Consider the following 13,987-nt stretch of genomic DNA (forward strand, 5'->3'; position numbering starts at 1 on the left):
AGTATTGGTTGAGGTTTGTTCTCAGTTTATTGTTGTCAGATGTGCCAATGTCGAATGTGTAAGAAATCTCTAAAGTAGCATGAGTAAACAATATTGCATTAAATAAATTATCCCAATTGCAAAAGCTACTTGTCATATTTAATTATATAGGTGAGAAGGGGTTTGCAGTTAGTACAAACCCCGCTTTAGATGAAGTTTTTTATCAGAATGATTCGATGAAACAGTGGACTGGCTTCTGTGATTAGCTAATTAACCTTACCAATGGTCATTTCAGGAGGGTGACACTATTAATGTAGACGTGACATGTCCAGGTGCCACGCTAGCCCTCGCCATGATCTACCTCAAGACCAACAACAGGTGAGAGAAAAAAAGCTTTTACATTTCTGTACTTTCTATGTGTTGACCAGTTTGACTGCTACCACCAGCTACCCTTGCTCCAGGGAACTTTTTTTTAAATCTCTTGTATTATTTCAGTAATATTATCTATTGTCATTCCTATTTTTCTTCACATTGTGTTACATATGTAGTACAATGTAAATCACACACACAAACATTTATCATACAGCTTGTTTCAAACATTCATGGAGTTTACAGCATTCTGTGAATGTATGGTCTCTAAGATTTTGTGTCTATTCGAGTAATCCTAGATTGACTCCCGAGACATGAGAACTCTTCTGTTAATTCTCATTCTTCATGTCATTAGAAATTGTTTTTTGTTTACTTCATGCTGGAGTTGCCCTCTTGCTGCCAGATCAAATTTGGCATCAGTCACATGACTCCTAGGTGTAGAATTACAGCCAGTTTCAGAGACATGGAATAAGCCTAGTCCTGGCTAGAGGAAAAATGATCTCCATTTAAAACAAAAAAAAAAAAAAAGTTTTGATATGAGAATAGGTTTATTCCATGTCTTGGAAAGGCAACTTAAAGACTTCTGTTTTAGATTTATGTCCATTCTACTGACCTCCTAAAATTTGTATACAAAGAGTATAGGCGTACTCTTCATGGCGTGACAAAACAATCTAAAAAGAGATACTCTACTGACAAGTGTTTTATTTTATCAGGAGAAACAGAACTGTATAGAATAAACTGGAAAAAAAGATATAAATAAAAATATTACATTAAATATTTACCCCCAAAAAATTTAATACCGGTGTTATAAAACTAGAAGTAGCAAACTGTGCAAGGGGCACAGAATCATTCCACCTTAATTACTCTATAATGCTGGTGGTGTGTTTCCTTAAAATGGCCAAAATGTGCTGTGCTGTGTTCAACTTTTTAACCACTTCTTGCCCACGTGAACCGTAACTGGAGCACCATAACCTATTTGATGGAAAAAATAGTGACATTACACTACATCAGACCGAGACTCCTCCAGTTTCCAACCATCTAATGGTCAAGAGGTTCCTGTGTTCTTTCAAGCTCATCTGCCATCTGTTGTTTGAGAGGGTGCTGAAAGAAGGTATTAACACTCCCTTTTCTCATCATGGTTTCTCCCACTAGGTCGATTGCTGATTGGCTGAAACCCCCAGATACTTTGTTCCTCCTGGACTTCATTAAGCCAGAGTTTCTGCTGCTGAGGGTTAGTGTGGATCTAGTTCTGTGTGTGATCATTTTTCCCACCTTTCTATATTTTAATCTGATATACCTGCATCTCTTCTTATTTTCTCTCTACCCCTAAAGACTCTGGCTCGGTGTATTATCATGTGGGATGAAATCCTTCCTAATACTATCTGGGTCAAGAGTAACATCCCACAGGTGAGAGCGAACACACACACACAAACAGGACCGAGTAGACATGTTTGGAGCCACAATGCCACACACCCTGCAACAAATCAATAACTTGCAAAGAAAATCCCATTTGTGACGTTTGGGTTATTTGTGTAGATGGAGGCAGCTTTACCCTTTTTCAGTTAACTAATTTAACCAATTCTGGTGGCTTATTTTGTGGAAGATGCACTGATATTGGTTCTTGGTAATTGCTGTAACAGCATAATGACTCTAGCTACATTCTGTTAATAAAAGCATTTCCCCTGGTCTGTAGTAGTACTTTACTGATGCACCCAAAGACGGATGGGTAGTTTACATGAGCAGAAATGGCGTCAGTGGATAAACAAGAAAAATGTTATTTCTAAAAACAGAAAAGTTATCTGAACAAAATACAACAAACATAATAGAAACATCTTAGAGATGTTTCAACAAACGACTGGGAGAGTAAACATTAAAAAATGTCAAACGTGTATATGTAAATATAGTTAGAGAATGGTGACAACCTGTGGGGCTGCTAGGCTTGAGATATGTCAGAAAAATAAGCCGTGTCTGATAACACTGTGAATAATTACAGTGACTTTAAAACAAATATTGAAGTGTGCATATTAGCTTTTAAGTTCCTGTGTCCTTATAGGCTTACTGCTAACATAAACTCAGATAAATCTGACCAAGGTCAAAATTTTATCTGTAAATCAACCAAGCATTTACCTGCAGGTGTGGATAGTTTACTGCAGTGTTTGTTGCTTGATATCTTCATGAGGAAGAAAATTCAATGTATTGATCAGCAAAACTGCCAGAAATATTTTCCACTTGGGAACAGTATGAAATCATTAAAAGGCTTGTTCTTTTAATCTTTAATAACAGAAATTGATTCCATTTGATTTTTTTTCTGTCAAATAGATAACAAAAAAGACTGTCAGCATGATAGCATTCAACTCAGTTTAGTTTCACTCCCATATTTTATGTTTTTCTTCTGGTTGTCCACACCCCCCTGCAATGACTTTATCCCCCAGTAGGGGGGCCCACCCCCACAGTTTAAGGAACACTGCTACAGTGTAATTTACACCACTGGATATAAATATGTAAAACTACATTTTTGTGGTTTGTATTGTGAATGCCAATAAATACTAGTAACCAGAACCTTGGCACACTCAAAACACTTTATTGCCCTTCTAATCAGGTATGAATAGCTGCATTATAGTCAACACTATACAGAGATTTATGCTTTAATATCTTTTAATTCCTTCCATCCGTTTTCTTAAGTTCACCCTGTGCAGGGTCATGTGGTAGCTGGAACCTATGCCAGCTGCAACAGGACCCAGAGAGACAGTCAGGCTAATTTAGAATCACCAGTTAACCTATCCTAGCCCCAGTAACTGCATGTCTTTTGATTGTGGGATGATGCTGGAGTACCCACTCAAATGGCCACACACAAACATGAGAGAGATCTAAACTCCACACAGAAAGACAGTGGATTTGAGCACGGGACCTTTCTTGCTGTAAGGCAGCTGTGCTAAACCAATGTGTCACCTTACTGCCTATGATTTTTCTTTTGCCCTTTCCTCCCTGATGTTTACTTTCTACTTTCTACTTCCATAGTTTTACCATGAGAATTTTGTGAGTTTTCAGTTAATTTAGCAGATAAATACTGTCAAAAGTGTTATTTCTGAAACCTGACCACTCACGTCTATATTTTGTTTTCACCTTTCATTTTGTTTCCAGATCATGAGGGGGACTTTTGACCCTTCAGAGGACATTAACATGGAGACGATGGCGTAAGTATTTAAGCCAAAAACATCAACTTATGTTATACATTTGAATTCTGCTAACTGATTGTATTTGTTTCTCTTAGCCAAGCCCAAGACTACATTACAGCTGGGGCCTGTTTGGCACTTGGCTTACGGTTTGCTGGCTCTGCCAACTCTGATGCCTTTGACTGCCTTTATAGCTTGGCCAGGACCCACATGACAATCATGTCCTTTGCTGGTACAGCTGCTGTGGGTGCTGTGAGTGTTTTATATTTTTGACTTCGTTAACAGTAAGAAACAATGTTGTGCTACCTCATCGACTTACAGTTAAAATATTTTCTCTTTGATTTCTTTTTCTTCCCTAGCACACATTTTACAACCTCCAGACGTGCCTGTCAATGATTCTGCTGGCTATGTCCATGGTGATGTCAGGTACAGGAAACCTGAAGGTCCTGCAGCTTTGCCGTTTCTTCCACAAGCGGACTGGTGGTGAAATGAACTATGGCTTCCACATGGCTCATCACATGGCACTGGGTCTGCTCTTTCTGGGAGGAGGCAGGTGAGATGGGAACAACCAAAATACAGCCGTTTTCCCAATCCTAAAATATATTCCTTATTGCAAGTGAAAAAAAAAACTAGTATAAAACTATAATGCATTTGAATTCATATCAATTACTATCAATTATCAATTATTCATTCATAGTTGAAGTGCATTTTCAGGCCAAAAATCAAAAGGCTTTTGTCAAGTTGCGTTGGGGAAAAGGTTAGAGTGGCTGGTAAAGCATTTTCTGTCATCACTGAACATATTTTTTACTTGAACATAAAGATCAGGCTGGTTTTCTTGTAGTTAGCCTAACTCTTGGCTAGCAATGGCTTACTCTGTCCTAAATTACTTTTTGATGAGGTGACTTTAAAAAGTTTCTAAATATAGGTTTTTCTTTTTTACTGGCTCAGTAATAAGTTTTTATCATGTTTGTTTCCAAAAAGCAACAACTAGGCCATTTACTGCCTTTTATTTTCAGCTGTAGATGAATACATATTTAGTGTTGTAATGATGATATCTTAACAATGGTGGCTCCAGTATTCAAGATACTGGAAACACATCTCACACAATGCAACAATGTGGTTCACTGATGTAGATTTTTCTGAAGAACTGTAAAGCTTGGAAGTACAGTAGTAATAAAAATAACAACAAGACGAAGAAACTGTACAATATACTTATAGATAAATGCAAATGTTTACATACATAAAATCATTTCAAGATTATACAACAGGCAAAGTACCAACAAGGTGGGCATTGTTTTAAACTTCCACAACGACCTCTAAGGAATCATGCTTCAAAAAATAAATACACGCATTTAGACACACACTTTGATGTTACTAATGCTTCTTGAATGAAGGAAGACACTGAGGTTTCAATTATATTCTGTATATAGGCTGTCATATGACACCTGAATTGAACAATTGCATGCATTCATCCATCCATACATGCAAGCCCACACCCACCCTGCTTTTTTCTGGGAAAGACCATATGCAACACGTACACATGCACAGTGTGGGTTAGCCACACAAATACAAAAAAGTCTGCTTTGAGTCTGCTTTGAGTGCTGTGTTCCACATAATGAATGACATTCATGCACACATGTGCATGCAAACATACACCCAAGCTAGGTTCCTCAAACCGCTGACCCTGGTCTGTGTATTTTGAAGAGAAACAACAGCTCCCACTCTTTCATCACATTCTGCAAAAACATCTCTCCACCTACAGCCATAATCGGATGGACCTTTTCATTTCATTCAGGTCACATTTTATTTTAGACCTGCCAGCTGAAAGCCCACACACTGTAAGGACTGCAGGTTTGAATGCTCTGCACGATAGCATATATTTTCATAAGCAGTTTGTCTTGTGTCATTTCAGAGATTGTAGGTCATGCTGGGTAACAGAGTCATGCTATGTCACTGTCGTGTTTCCTGCAGTCTCGCTGTCTGCTCGTATGTCATTTAGTCTCTCTGTTTCCATTGAAAATGTTCTGGTTACATTTGCTTTCCACATATTTAGCAGTTATCATTACATCATGGCCCTTCTTTTTTTCCTCATTCAATTTCTCATGTATGTTTTTCCTATTTACGTTTGGTCTCTTTATTTGGTGATCCTTTTTGTTCTTTATTTCCCCTTTCCTCAACCTCACTTCTTCTTTATTTACTTATTTAGTTTCCTCTTCCCATTGGATCTAAATTGAGATAGAGCTGGGTAATTGTCCCCCAGTAGGAAACTGAAGTGACGCAAACTGTGTCTGACACAGCTGGATTTCACATTGAATAATTTTTAAACTGTCACCTCCCTAGTAGAAAGATTGTTTGATGTCTGATTGTCCCCATGTGATAACTGGACAGATATTGTGAGCCAGTGTTCATTTGCCCTACACAATTCACCCTACAATACCCTTACTCTGCCTCAGATGTTGTATTTCTAGTAGTAAGAACTAGAGATGGACCGATCCGATATTACGTATCGGTATCGGTCCGATACTGACCTAAATTACTGGATCGGATATTGGCGAAAAATAAAAAATGTACTCCGATCCATTAAATATCAAAAAAAGCATCTCACAAAACTTGCAACACGGCGTAACTCGGCTCATAACCGTAGCACGTTGTAGCAGTATGCCTCACAAGATAGAGCGGCTGTGTGTGTTTGTAGCCTCGCTACCAAACCAGCATTTCATCTCCGAGGAAGTTATCCCAGAGAGAAGTAAAGCAAGTGTGTAAGTTCATCTCTGAATTATGGGCTCAAAATGTGGTCATAAATATTTTGTACTTGTAAATCAGTTTTGTATGTGTAAAAAGAATTTGTGTGTGCGTAAAAAAGATTTGTATGTGTAAAAAAGATTTGTGTGTGTGTAAAAAAGATTTGTATGTGTAAAAAGAATTTGTGCGTGCGTAAAAAAGATTTGTATGTGTAAAAAGAATTTGTGCGTGCGTAAAAAGATTTGTATGTGTAAAAAAAGATTTGTGTGTGGACTTAGCCAAAACCCCCTGCAAGTTACAAGTACAATTTTGACCCTATTTTTCTTCCTGTCATCTGATTGGTCAATGTCATGTCAATCACAAATGTAACAATCAATCAGAGAACAGATGGGTTTGGCTGTCGGAGGGGCACTTTTTGAACTGCAGGTCCTTGAAGGAATAAATGCCCTTTACATGCCAACCCAGCGTTTTCCTTCCTCACCACGAAGGAAAACAGTCTGTGGTCGTCCGAGTTTGGTGATTTTTGTGTCACAGGTCTACGTGCTTTATACAGGGACTTCCACAGGCTTTTCAACAGCGCTGCGGACCGCGGGGGGGCAGTGTTTTGGAAATGACAGTCTTCATTACAAAGCTTTCTTCGTTATGAATTAGCATACATGTTTTTATTGAACATTTGAAGAACTAGCAAAAAAACAGAAACTGTTGTAGAGGACATAAAGTCAGAGATAGAAACGACAAGGAGCAGGTGCATCTAGTACAGGTAGAGCTGCTGCAAAACCCACAGAGCTCAGCAGCCAGCGCAACAAATTCTGGATCCTTTGCTTTTAGTTAGCAGTTAGCATTAGCAGCACATCCTGCGTCCGATGTGAAAGGACCTTTATGCTGCGCACTGTGACTCACAGCAATGGTCCCGGGTCAGCCCTGACTTTGTGTTAAACTAATCCTAAAGTAATAATGGTATTTCTAACCACTGACATACCACAACTTTATCCTTTCAACAGCTGCTGAAAGTAAGGGGACCTAGCTGCTATCGGATATTTATATAGAGATCCTCCAGCTTCAAACTGTACTACCCTTCAAGGACCTGCAGTTCAAAAAGTGCCCTCCGACAGCCAAACCCATCTGTTCTCTGATTGGATTGTTACATTTGTGATTGACATGACATTGACCAATCAGATGACAGGAAGAAAAATAGGGTCAAAATTCGTACTTGTAACTTGCAGGGGTTTTTGGCTAAGTCCACACACAAATCTTTTTACACATACAAATCTTTTTACGCACGCACAAATTCTTTTACACATACAAATCTTTTTTACGCACGCACAAATTCTTTTTACACATACAAATCCTGATTTACAAGTACAAAACTGATTTACAAGTACAAAATATTTATGACCACATTTTGAGCCCATACTGAATGTTTGTAAAGCGTTCCCATGTTAAGCTTAACAACCGATATATGGAGCGACTGCCTCTCTCTCTCCCTCACCTTCCTGCCGCTACTTCAATCGTGAAACTGCTTAACGATCAGCTGATCGGCTTTTCTGTTGCGAGTCCGTCTCTCTTCTTTGTTTTTGGCCCACTTCGCGCCAGAAAGAGGAAACCAGCGGCTGAACAACAGCAGCACGTTTAAGCTTGATAAGCTGTTGTTAGAATTTATTTAATATTACTTTCTACACCAGGATCCTTTTCTACGTAGCTGACGGCTGGTAACTGTGCAGGGGCGGATCTAGCAAAGTTTAGCCAGGGGGCCGATAGGGCATGAACAGGGAAAAGGGGCACAAAGACATACTTTTCTTTCTTATTCTCATTTAAAATATGTAGCTTTTAATAAATAATTATCTGAATCTTACACCCAAAGTTTTAATCTGATGTAAAATGTATAGAAGTCCATTACTATATATAGTAACTCTTAAGTCTATATACCCTAGTAAGCTATAGTACTTTTTCCTTTGGGAAGGTTCCATCTATGAATTCTGCAATTCTGTAGAAGAAAGATTTTGAATCTATTTAATTATTCTTGAAAAATAATTTGTTTCTGTGCATTTTTTTTTCACCCTGCATCACCCTGCAACCCTGCATTAAAGTTGATTACATCGATTAAGCATCATGAGGTGGAGGGTGGGTGGTTCCCTATTTTTTTTAAAATTTTTTTTTTTGCTGGGAGTTTGAAACCCTATTAGTTAGGTTGCTTAATATTTCTGCTAAGTACTCTTTAAAATACCAGAATAGGGAGGATGGAGTAGGTTTAAGTTAGGTTTTAAGTTAGGTAAGGTTTATTAGATTGATCAGTGTTGCTGAACTATGAAATATTTTGGGTGCAGTGTATTTTTTACACACAGGTATAACAGAATAGCTTTAGTGTTGTTGTTTATTTAAACTTGAGTATGAACTTATACAAAATGCAGCAAGATATTAAAAAAAACAGTTTTATTGATTAAAAAACACACTATATCGGATTCATATCGGTATCGGCAGATATCCAAATTTATGATATCGGTATCGGTATCGGACATAAAAAAGTGGTATCGTGCCATCTCTAGTAAGAACACGGTCTGCCCATTCTCACTGTGTATGTGAGAATGGGCAGTTCAATCCAGTTCTTCCAACAGTGTACACAGTTTGTGTGAAAAGGGCTTAGATCTGTATTTCAAAGGTGACTGTGGCTTTTCTATCACGAGTTCTTTCTGTTTGCACGAGTTTCAGTTTGTACTAGTTTGTTAAGCAATGAGCACATAAGATATATTATACTTGTCCCACTGACACTGACTAAGTTAGATTCTGCTAATTGCCCCTATTTTGTTTGGATTTATTTCTTTTTCTTTTTTGTTTTGGCTCAGTCTCCTAGAAGTTCATTCATTTCAACAGAATTTGAAAATGTCAAGCGCAGCACAAAAGGAAAGTGACTCAAAAGAACTGATTGTTAGCCTTCATCCCCCTGTTAGTCTAAGCAGCAGCCAGACGCCCAAATGGTAGGAAGCTTCAGTCGTGTAATGTTGCTGTTAGTCAGCTTGACTGACTCAGTGCTACAAGCAGAAAAAAAATCTTTATTTGCTTAAAATAGAAAACTGATGATGCTTCACTAAAGCACCTCATTGGACTAAGGTGCTTTTAGTGTAGCGGTATAAAGTAAACAGTATTTTGGTAGAGAGCACTGCAGTGGCTCCCAATTGTTTTAGGATTTTAAGGACATCCTGTTTGTCCTTGTTTTCCCTTTGCCATATGTCATTGCCTGTTTTGAAACCAGAGTTTTGAGTGCAATTATTAGAAGGCTATGGGGGTACAATAAGGGTATTCAGTCTCAAGGAATGTATAAGCAAAAGTAGGACATTTAGTTTAACAGAAGTGTAGATTTTTCTTATTGTGATTGTTTTGTCATTTTTGTGCTCCAAAGCCCAAACAATTTTCACTTTTATCAAGAACTGAGAAGCTGGAAATAGAGTTTGGTTGTTTTTTGCTCAAAGCATGATTATTGTGTTATCCGTCTACTGTGTACTTGCTGCAGGACTTCTGTAACACCCTCTATGAAACTCTAGGGCATGCTGACCCTGAAGTTTGGAACTACTAGACTAGAGGAATTAAAAGCATTAAGGAGCCATTAAATGAAGAGCAACATCCTTTATCCCAGTTGAACCTCAGTAACCTTCCAGACACAAGAAGCCTTTATTGTCTGACTAATGGGGTCATTATAATAATGTTGAGTCAAAGTAGATGCTTAACTGCCAGCTATTACGTTTAAGAGGCTCTACTGCAGTCTTCAAAGGTTTTAACTGGATTACAGCACTCACTTGCTTTAACTAACAGAACACAAAGTTTATGTGGAAGAATGTGTTTTGCTTTTATACACAAGGTTCTTCAAATATATATTTAGATTCAAAAAACAGTGCAAAAGTCTTGAGGAATATCTTATTTCTTTATATTTTGCTATGGATCAGAATTCCATTAATTTTGACAAGATCCCCAGAAAAGCTGGCTGAAATGCAGACCATGAAAGAGCCTACAGATAGCTGTAGACACTGTTGTAGCTCTTGCTTAACCTTCGTATAAAATTACAAGAATTTGAACCAAACATTTCAAAATTGGATTCCTCACTCCATAAGACCTGCTGCCACTAAGTTTCAGTGTAAGATTACTTGGAAGTCTGGATCATTGGTGACTCAAGACTTTTGTACAGTACTCTATTGGTTAAATCTATTGTTTTTGTTTTTCTTTACAATGGCTTCTGTAATTAAATTCTCCTTACAAACCTACCAGTATGTACTGAACATGTTTTAATGTTTTGTGAAAAGAAAGAACAGTGTATTTTTATTTTTTTAGTGATGATGTTTGATGTCATCTTTCAGGTACACCCTCAGTACCTCCAATTCAGCCATCGCTGCTCTGCTGTGTGCCCTGTATCCACACTTCCCTGCTCACAGCACTGACAACCGGTGAGACTAATACATATGCACACAATATTATAATAAGAGTTTAGTTGATAAACTCGTGTAAATGCCAAAAGGTAGCGATAGAAACTTGTGAAAATGTGATTTTTGTGATCATTTCATTAGTGATGGACAGATGATTGTGCACGATTTAAGCTTGCATGTTTCCCACCATAATGTTTTTGGTGTTTATTCTGAAAACAAATAAGAAGACGATGCAAGAAATGCATTGAAGCATCTTTCTGTCAATTTAGCTTAAAATAAGTTCAGTGTGCTCAAAAATATTTGTGGTGCTTACTTTTGCGCTGGTACTGCACATCCGTTTATCTGTGCAAGAACCAGCAGTAGTCATTAGCCATTATGCTCAAGTTAAATCTTCCCTGATATTGGTTTTCCATCACTTTTAAATCTTGATGAAGTCTTTCCCATGCTCATTGGCCAGATTTGGTGTTTAAAAAAAAAAGAAAAAAAAAGTCAAGATAATAATGTAACAAGTATGCCGTCTGTGATATTCTGGCACTAATTAGCTGATGTGCTTTCGGCATGGTATCCACAAGCTCAGAATCAGTCTCTGCTCTTTGATTGCCAAAAAAGTACTAGACAACCTGCACGAATCCTTCCCCGATGCTGCTGATTCAGTTGGCTTTAGTTTCCTTTTAAATTTATTTTCAACTGTCATTTCAGAGACTTAAGACCCAACAAAAACCCCTTCCTTAATTTTGACTTCACTTTTCTTAAATGCTGAAATGCTTTGCCATTTTTGTTGAGTCAGTCTAGTTGTCTAATACTTAGAACATCACAGCTAAAATGGTAGGAAAACTTTTTAAGCACTACACCTCTGGTCCTTTAACCAATATCGGAGTTGGGAGTGTTAATGCCCCAATATGGTGTAGAGATTATGTAATCTTGAAGTGGAGTATGATTGGTTAAATTTAGAATGGCACACTTGCAGTAAAAAAACTAAGCTTGTCTCAATTTTGGAGAATAACAACACATTCTCTGTCATTCTTTATATTAACAAACAATATTGAATGTCTATTCATTCATATTAGTAAATAAAACATAAAACAAAAAAACAAATGCTTATTTGTATTTCTGTGTTTGCTGTAGCTACCACCTGCAGGCTCTTCGGCACCTGGCTGTGCTGGCTGCGGAGCCTCGACTGCTCGTCCCTGTGGATGTGGACTCCCTGAAGCCTTGCTATGCCCTTTTAGAGGTCACTTACAAGGTCAGGTTACAAGAAATATGTACCAACCTAATACCTGTGAATGACCATTGGGTTCATGTTTCAGAATTGAACATAGTTTTTCCTGTCCCAAAGCCACCTTTGAAACCACCTCTCATTCTTTGTCACAGCTCATTGTCACAAACTGCACTGCTGTGCTCTGTGCTCCATTTTTACATTCGCACAAAAGCAAATGTACGTTCTGACTCAGACTGTAGAGTGTAATGCACAATGGTTTCTGTTCGTTTTGAGGTGTTAGAAAAACTTGCCTGTCCACTATACCACCGTGTTCTGCTTTTTTATCAGTGTTAACTGCTTTTAGCTAGTCAACTTCCTCTACGTATGATTTCATACACTTTCAAACTAAATCGTCTTCATGTCAGTGTAAAATCAGCTACTGTGGTCTCCGCTCATTCATATTGGTGCTATTTTAAAATTTTAAGAGCAGCAGTTTTATGCCAGCTTATGAGTAGCTAAAAATATATATATTTGCTATTAATGTTGTATTTAACTGATTAGCAATAATTCAGTTGTTCATACAGTTGTATTCCTTTTTCTGCACAATTGGTTGTTGTACATAAATATATAATCTCTTCCTATGTTAACTTTAGTTTCCTTTCTGGTATGTAGACATGCATGGTTTTATATGCCACTCATTGTTTTCCTCGTTGTTATTTTTGATCAAGTATCCTTGATTTTGAAAGACAAAAGATGTGCTTTCAAATTAATCTGTGACGATTTCATTAAATAAAAGCCGGCCTTACTGCCTATGTGCTCTTAGTTAAACATGTTACATGTAAATGGAGGAAAGTCATTGCACTGCACCTTAGTTTTTTCCAAAACAGGTATCCAGCACTGTGTAGGTTTCAGTTTTATATAAGAGAAAGTGAAAATAGCATAACTGCTTAGCAAAACCTCTCTCTAAAGTCTTCAAGGAAAAAAAAGTTGCTAGTATTAAGGGCAACACACATCCCAAGTGTTAAAACACAGCAGCAATTGTTTTCTGTGTCAGCAAGTACATTGTTAGAATTTTATGTACGTCACTGTGGCATCATTAGGATGCCACAGTGACGCACATTGGTGCCATTTCCCAGTATCAATGGTTGTCAGCCATTCATGTGTGAAGGTAAATACTTTCCATAGAAATTGCTGGCTTTTTTGGGAATATCTGTAAAAGCAAATATTTGACACTCTTGGGAACAAAGCCAATAGGTAATGGGAATTTACTCAAATAAATGACAGACGACACTGGCATTGTGTAGTTATTGTCATACTTTAAACAAAACTAGCTATAACATATGATCAAAAATACATCGTCAAAATAGATCGCCAACATAAAAAAATTGTAATAGTAAGAAGAAGAACAGGTTTTTTTTTACACCTTCAAATGTGTAAAATACACACAAAAATATAATCTGGGATTAATTGGGGAGCATTCTTCTCTGCTTTTGGCAATTGCTTATTCCTTCAGAACTTCTCTGCAAATTTAGTCCACAAGCAGACCATTTGACATTGGGTGTCTTGGAGCAGTTGGTGTCAACATGCTTGTGTCTAAAATGAGAGGAAATCAGGTGAGAGGTGTGTCAGGAAAAAGTCATTACTCATTTTTTTTTTTTTTTTTTTAAGAAAAGGACTTCAGAGCAAAACCAGAGACTTTTGAAATGATGTGCTCTGAGCAGGAAAATTGTTTTGTCATAGTAGAACTGTTGTAGAGTGATGAAATGAGGAAGGGAGAAATGATGCAAGATCCTTCTTTGTAACCTCCATGCTGCCTCGAGCATTAGTGAATTTTAGCATGTCCAGCAAATAGTGTCTGCTCCAAAACCTTTTTCAGTTACGTCATATAGTTGTAGTCATTTTCATTAATATTTTAATGAGTCACTTATAATCTTTTCTTTGCTGGTTTTGTAGTTTGACAAAACACTGAGGAAGCCCAAGGAGATGGGAATTTACAAACTTCAAAAAACAACCACCATATAGAAGCTTCCATTCATCCATTTTTCTTCTGCTAATCCAGTTAAGAGTCATGGAGGGCTGGAGCGTATCCCAGCTGTAACAGGGCAAAAGGCACTGGT

At 37.6% G+C, this 13,987-nt stretch overlaps 1 protein-coding gene across 1 annotated transcript in view; it reads left to right on the forward strand.

Moving 5' to 3' along the window:
- anapc1 (anaphase promoting complex subunit 1) overlaps positions 1 to 13,987 on the forward strand; it is a 58,526-nt gene that overhangs the window by 29,821 nt on the left and 14,718 nt on the right. Inside the window, exons 38-45 of the mRNA XM_031745602.2 lie at positions 275 to 357; positions 1,501 to 1,579; positions 1,681 to 1,755; positions 3,490 to 3,542; positions 3,620 to 3,773; positions 3,881 to 4,074; positions 10,607 to 10,693; positions 11,798 to 11,915. Coding sequence (XP_031601462.1) covers positions 275 to 357; positions 1,501 to 1,579; positions 1,681 to 1,755; positions 3,490 to 3,542; positions 3,620 to 3,773; positions 3,881 to 4,074; positions 10,607 to 10,693; positions 11,798 to 11,915 — 843 coding nt within the window. The remainder of the gene's footprint in view (positions 1 to 274; positions 358 to 1,500; positions 1,580 to 1,680; positions 1,756 to 3,489; positions 3,543 to 3,619; positions 3,774 to 3,880; positions 4,075 to 10,606; positions 10,694 to 11,797; positions 11,916 to 13,987) is intronic.

Source organism: Oreochromis aureus, linkage group 13 (genome assembly GCF_013358895.1).
Source record: "Oreochromis aureus strain Israel breed Guangdong linkage group 13, ZZ_aureus, whole genome shotgun sequence".
NCBI lineage: Eukaryota > Metazoa > Chordata > Actinopteri > Cichliformes > Cichlidae > Oreochromis > Oreochromis aureus.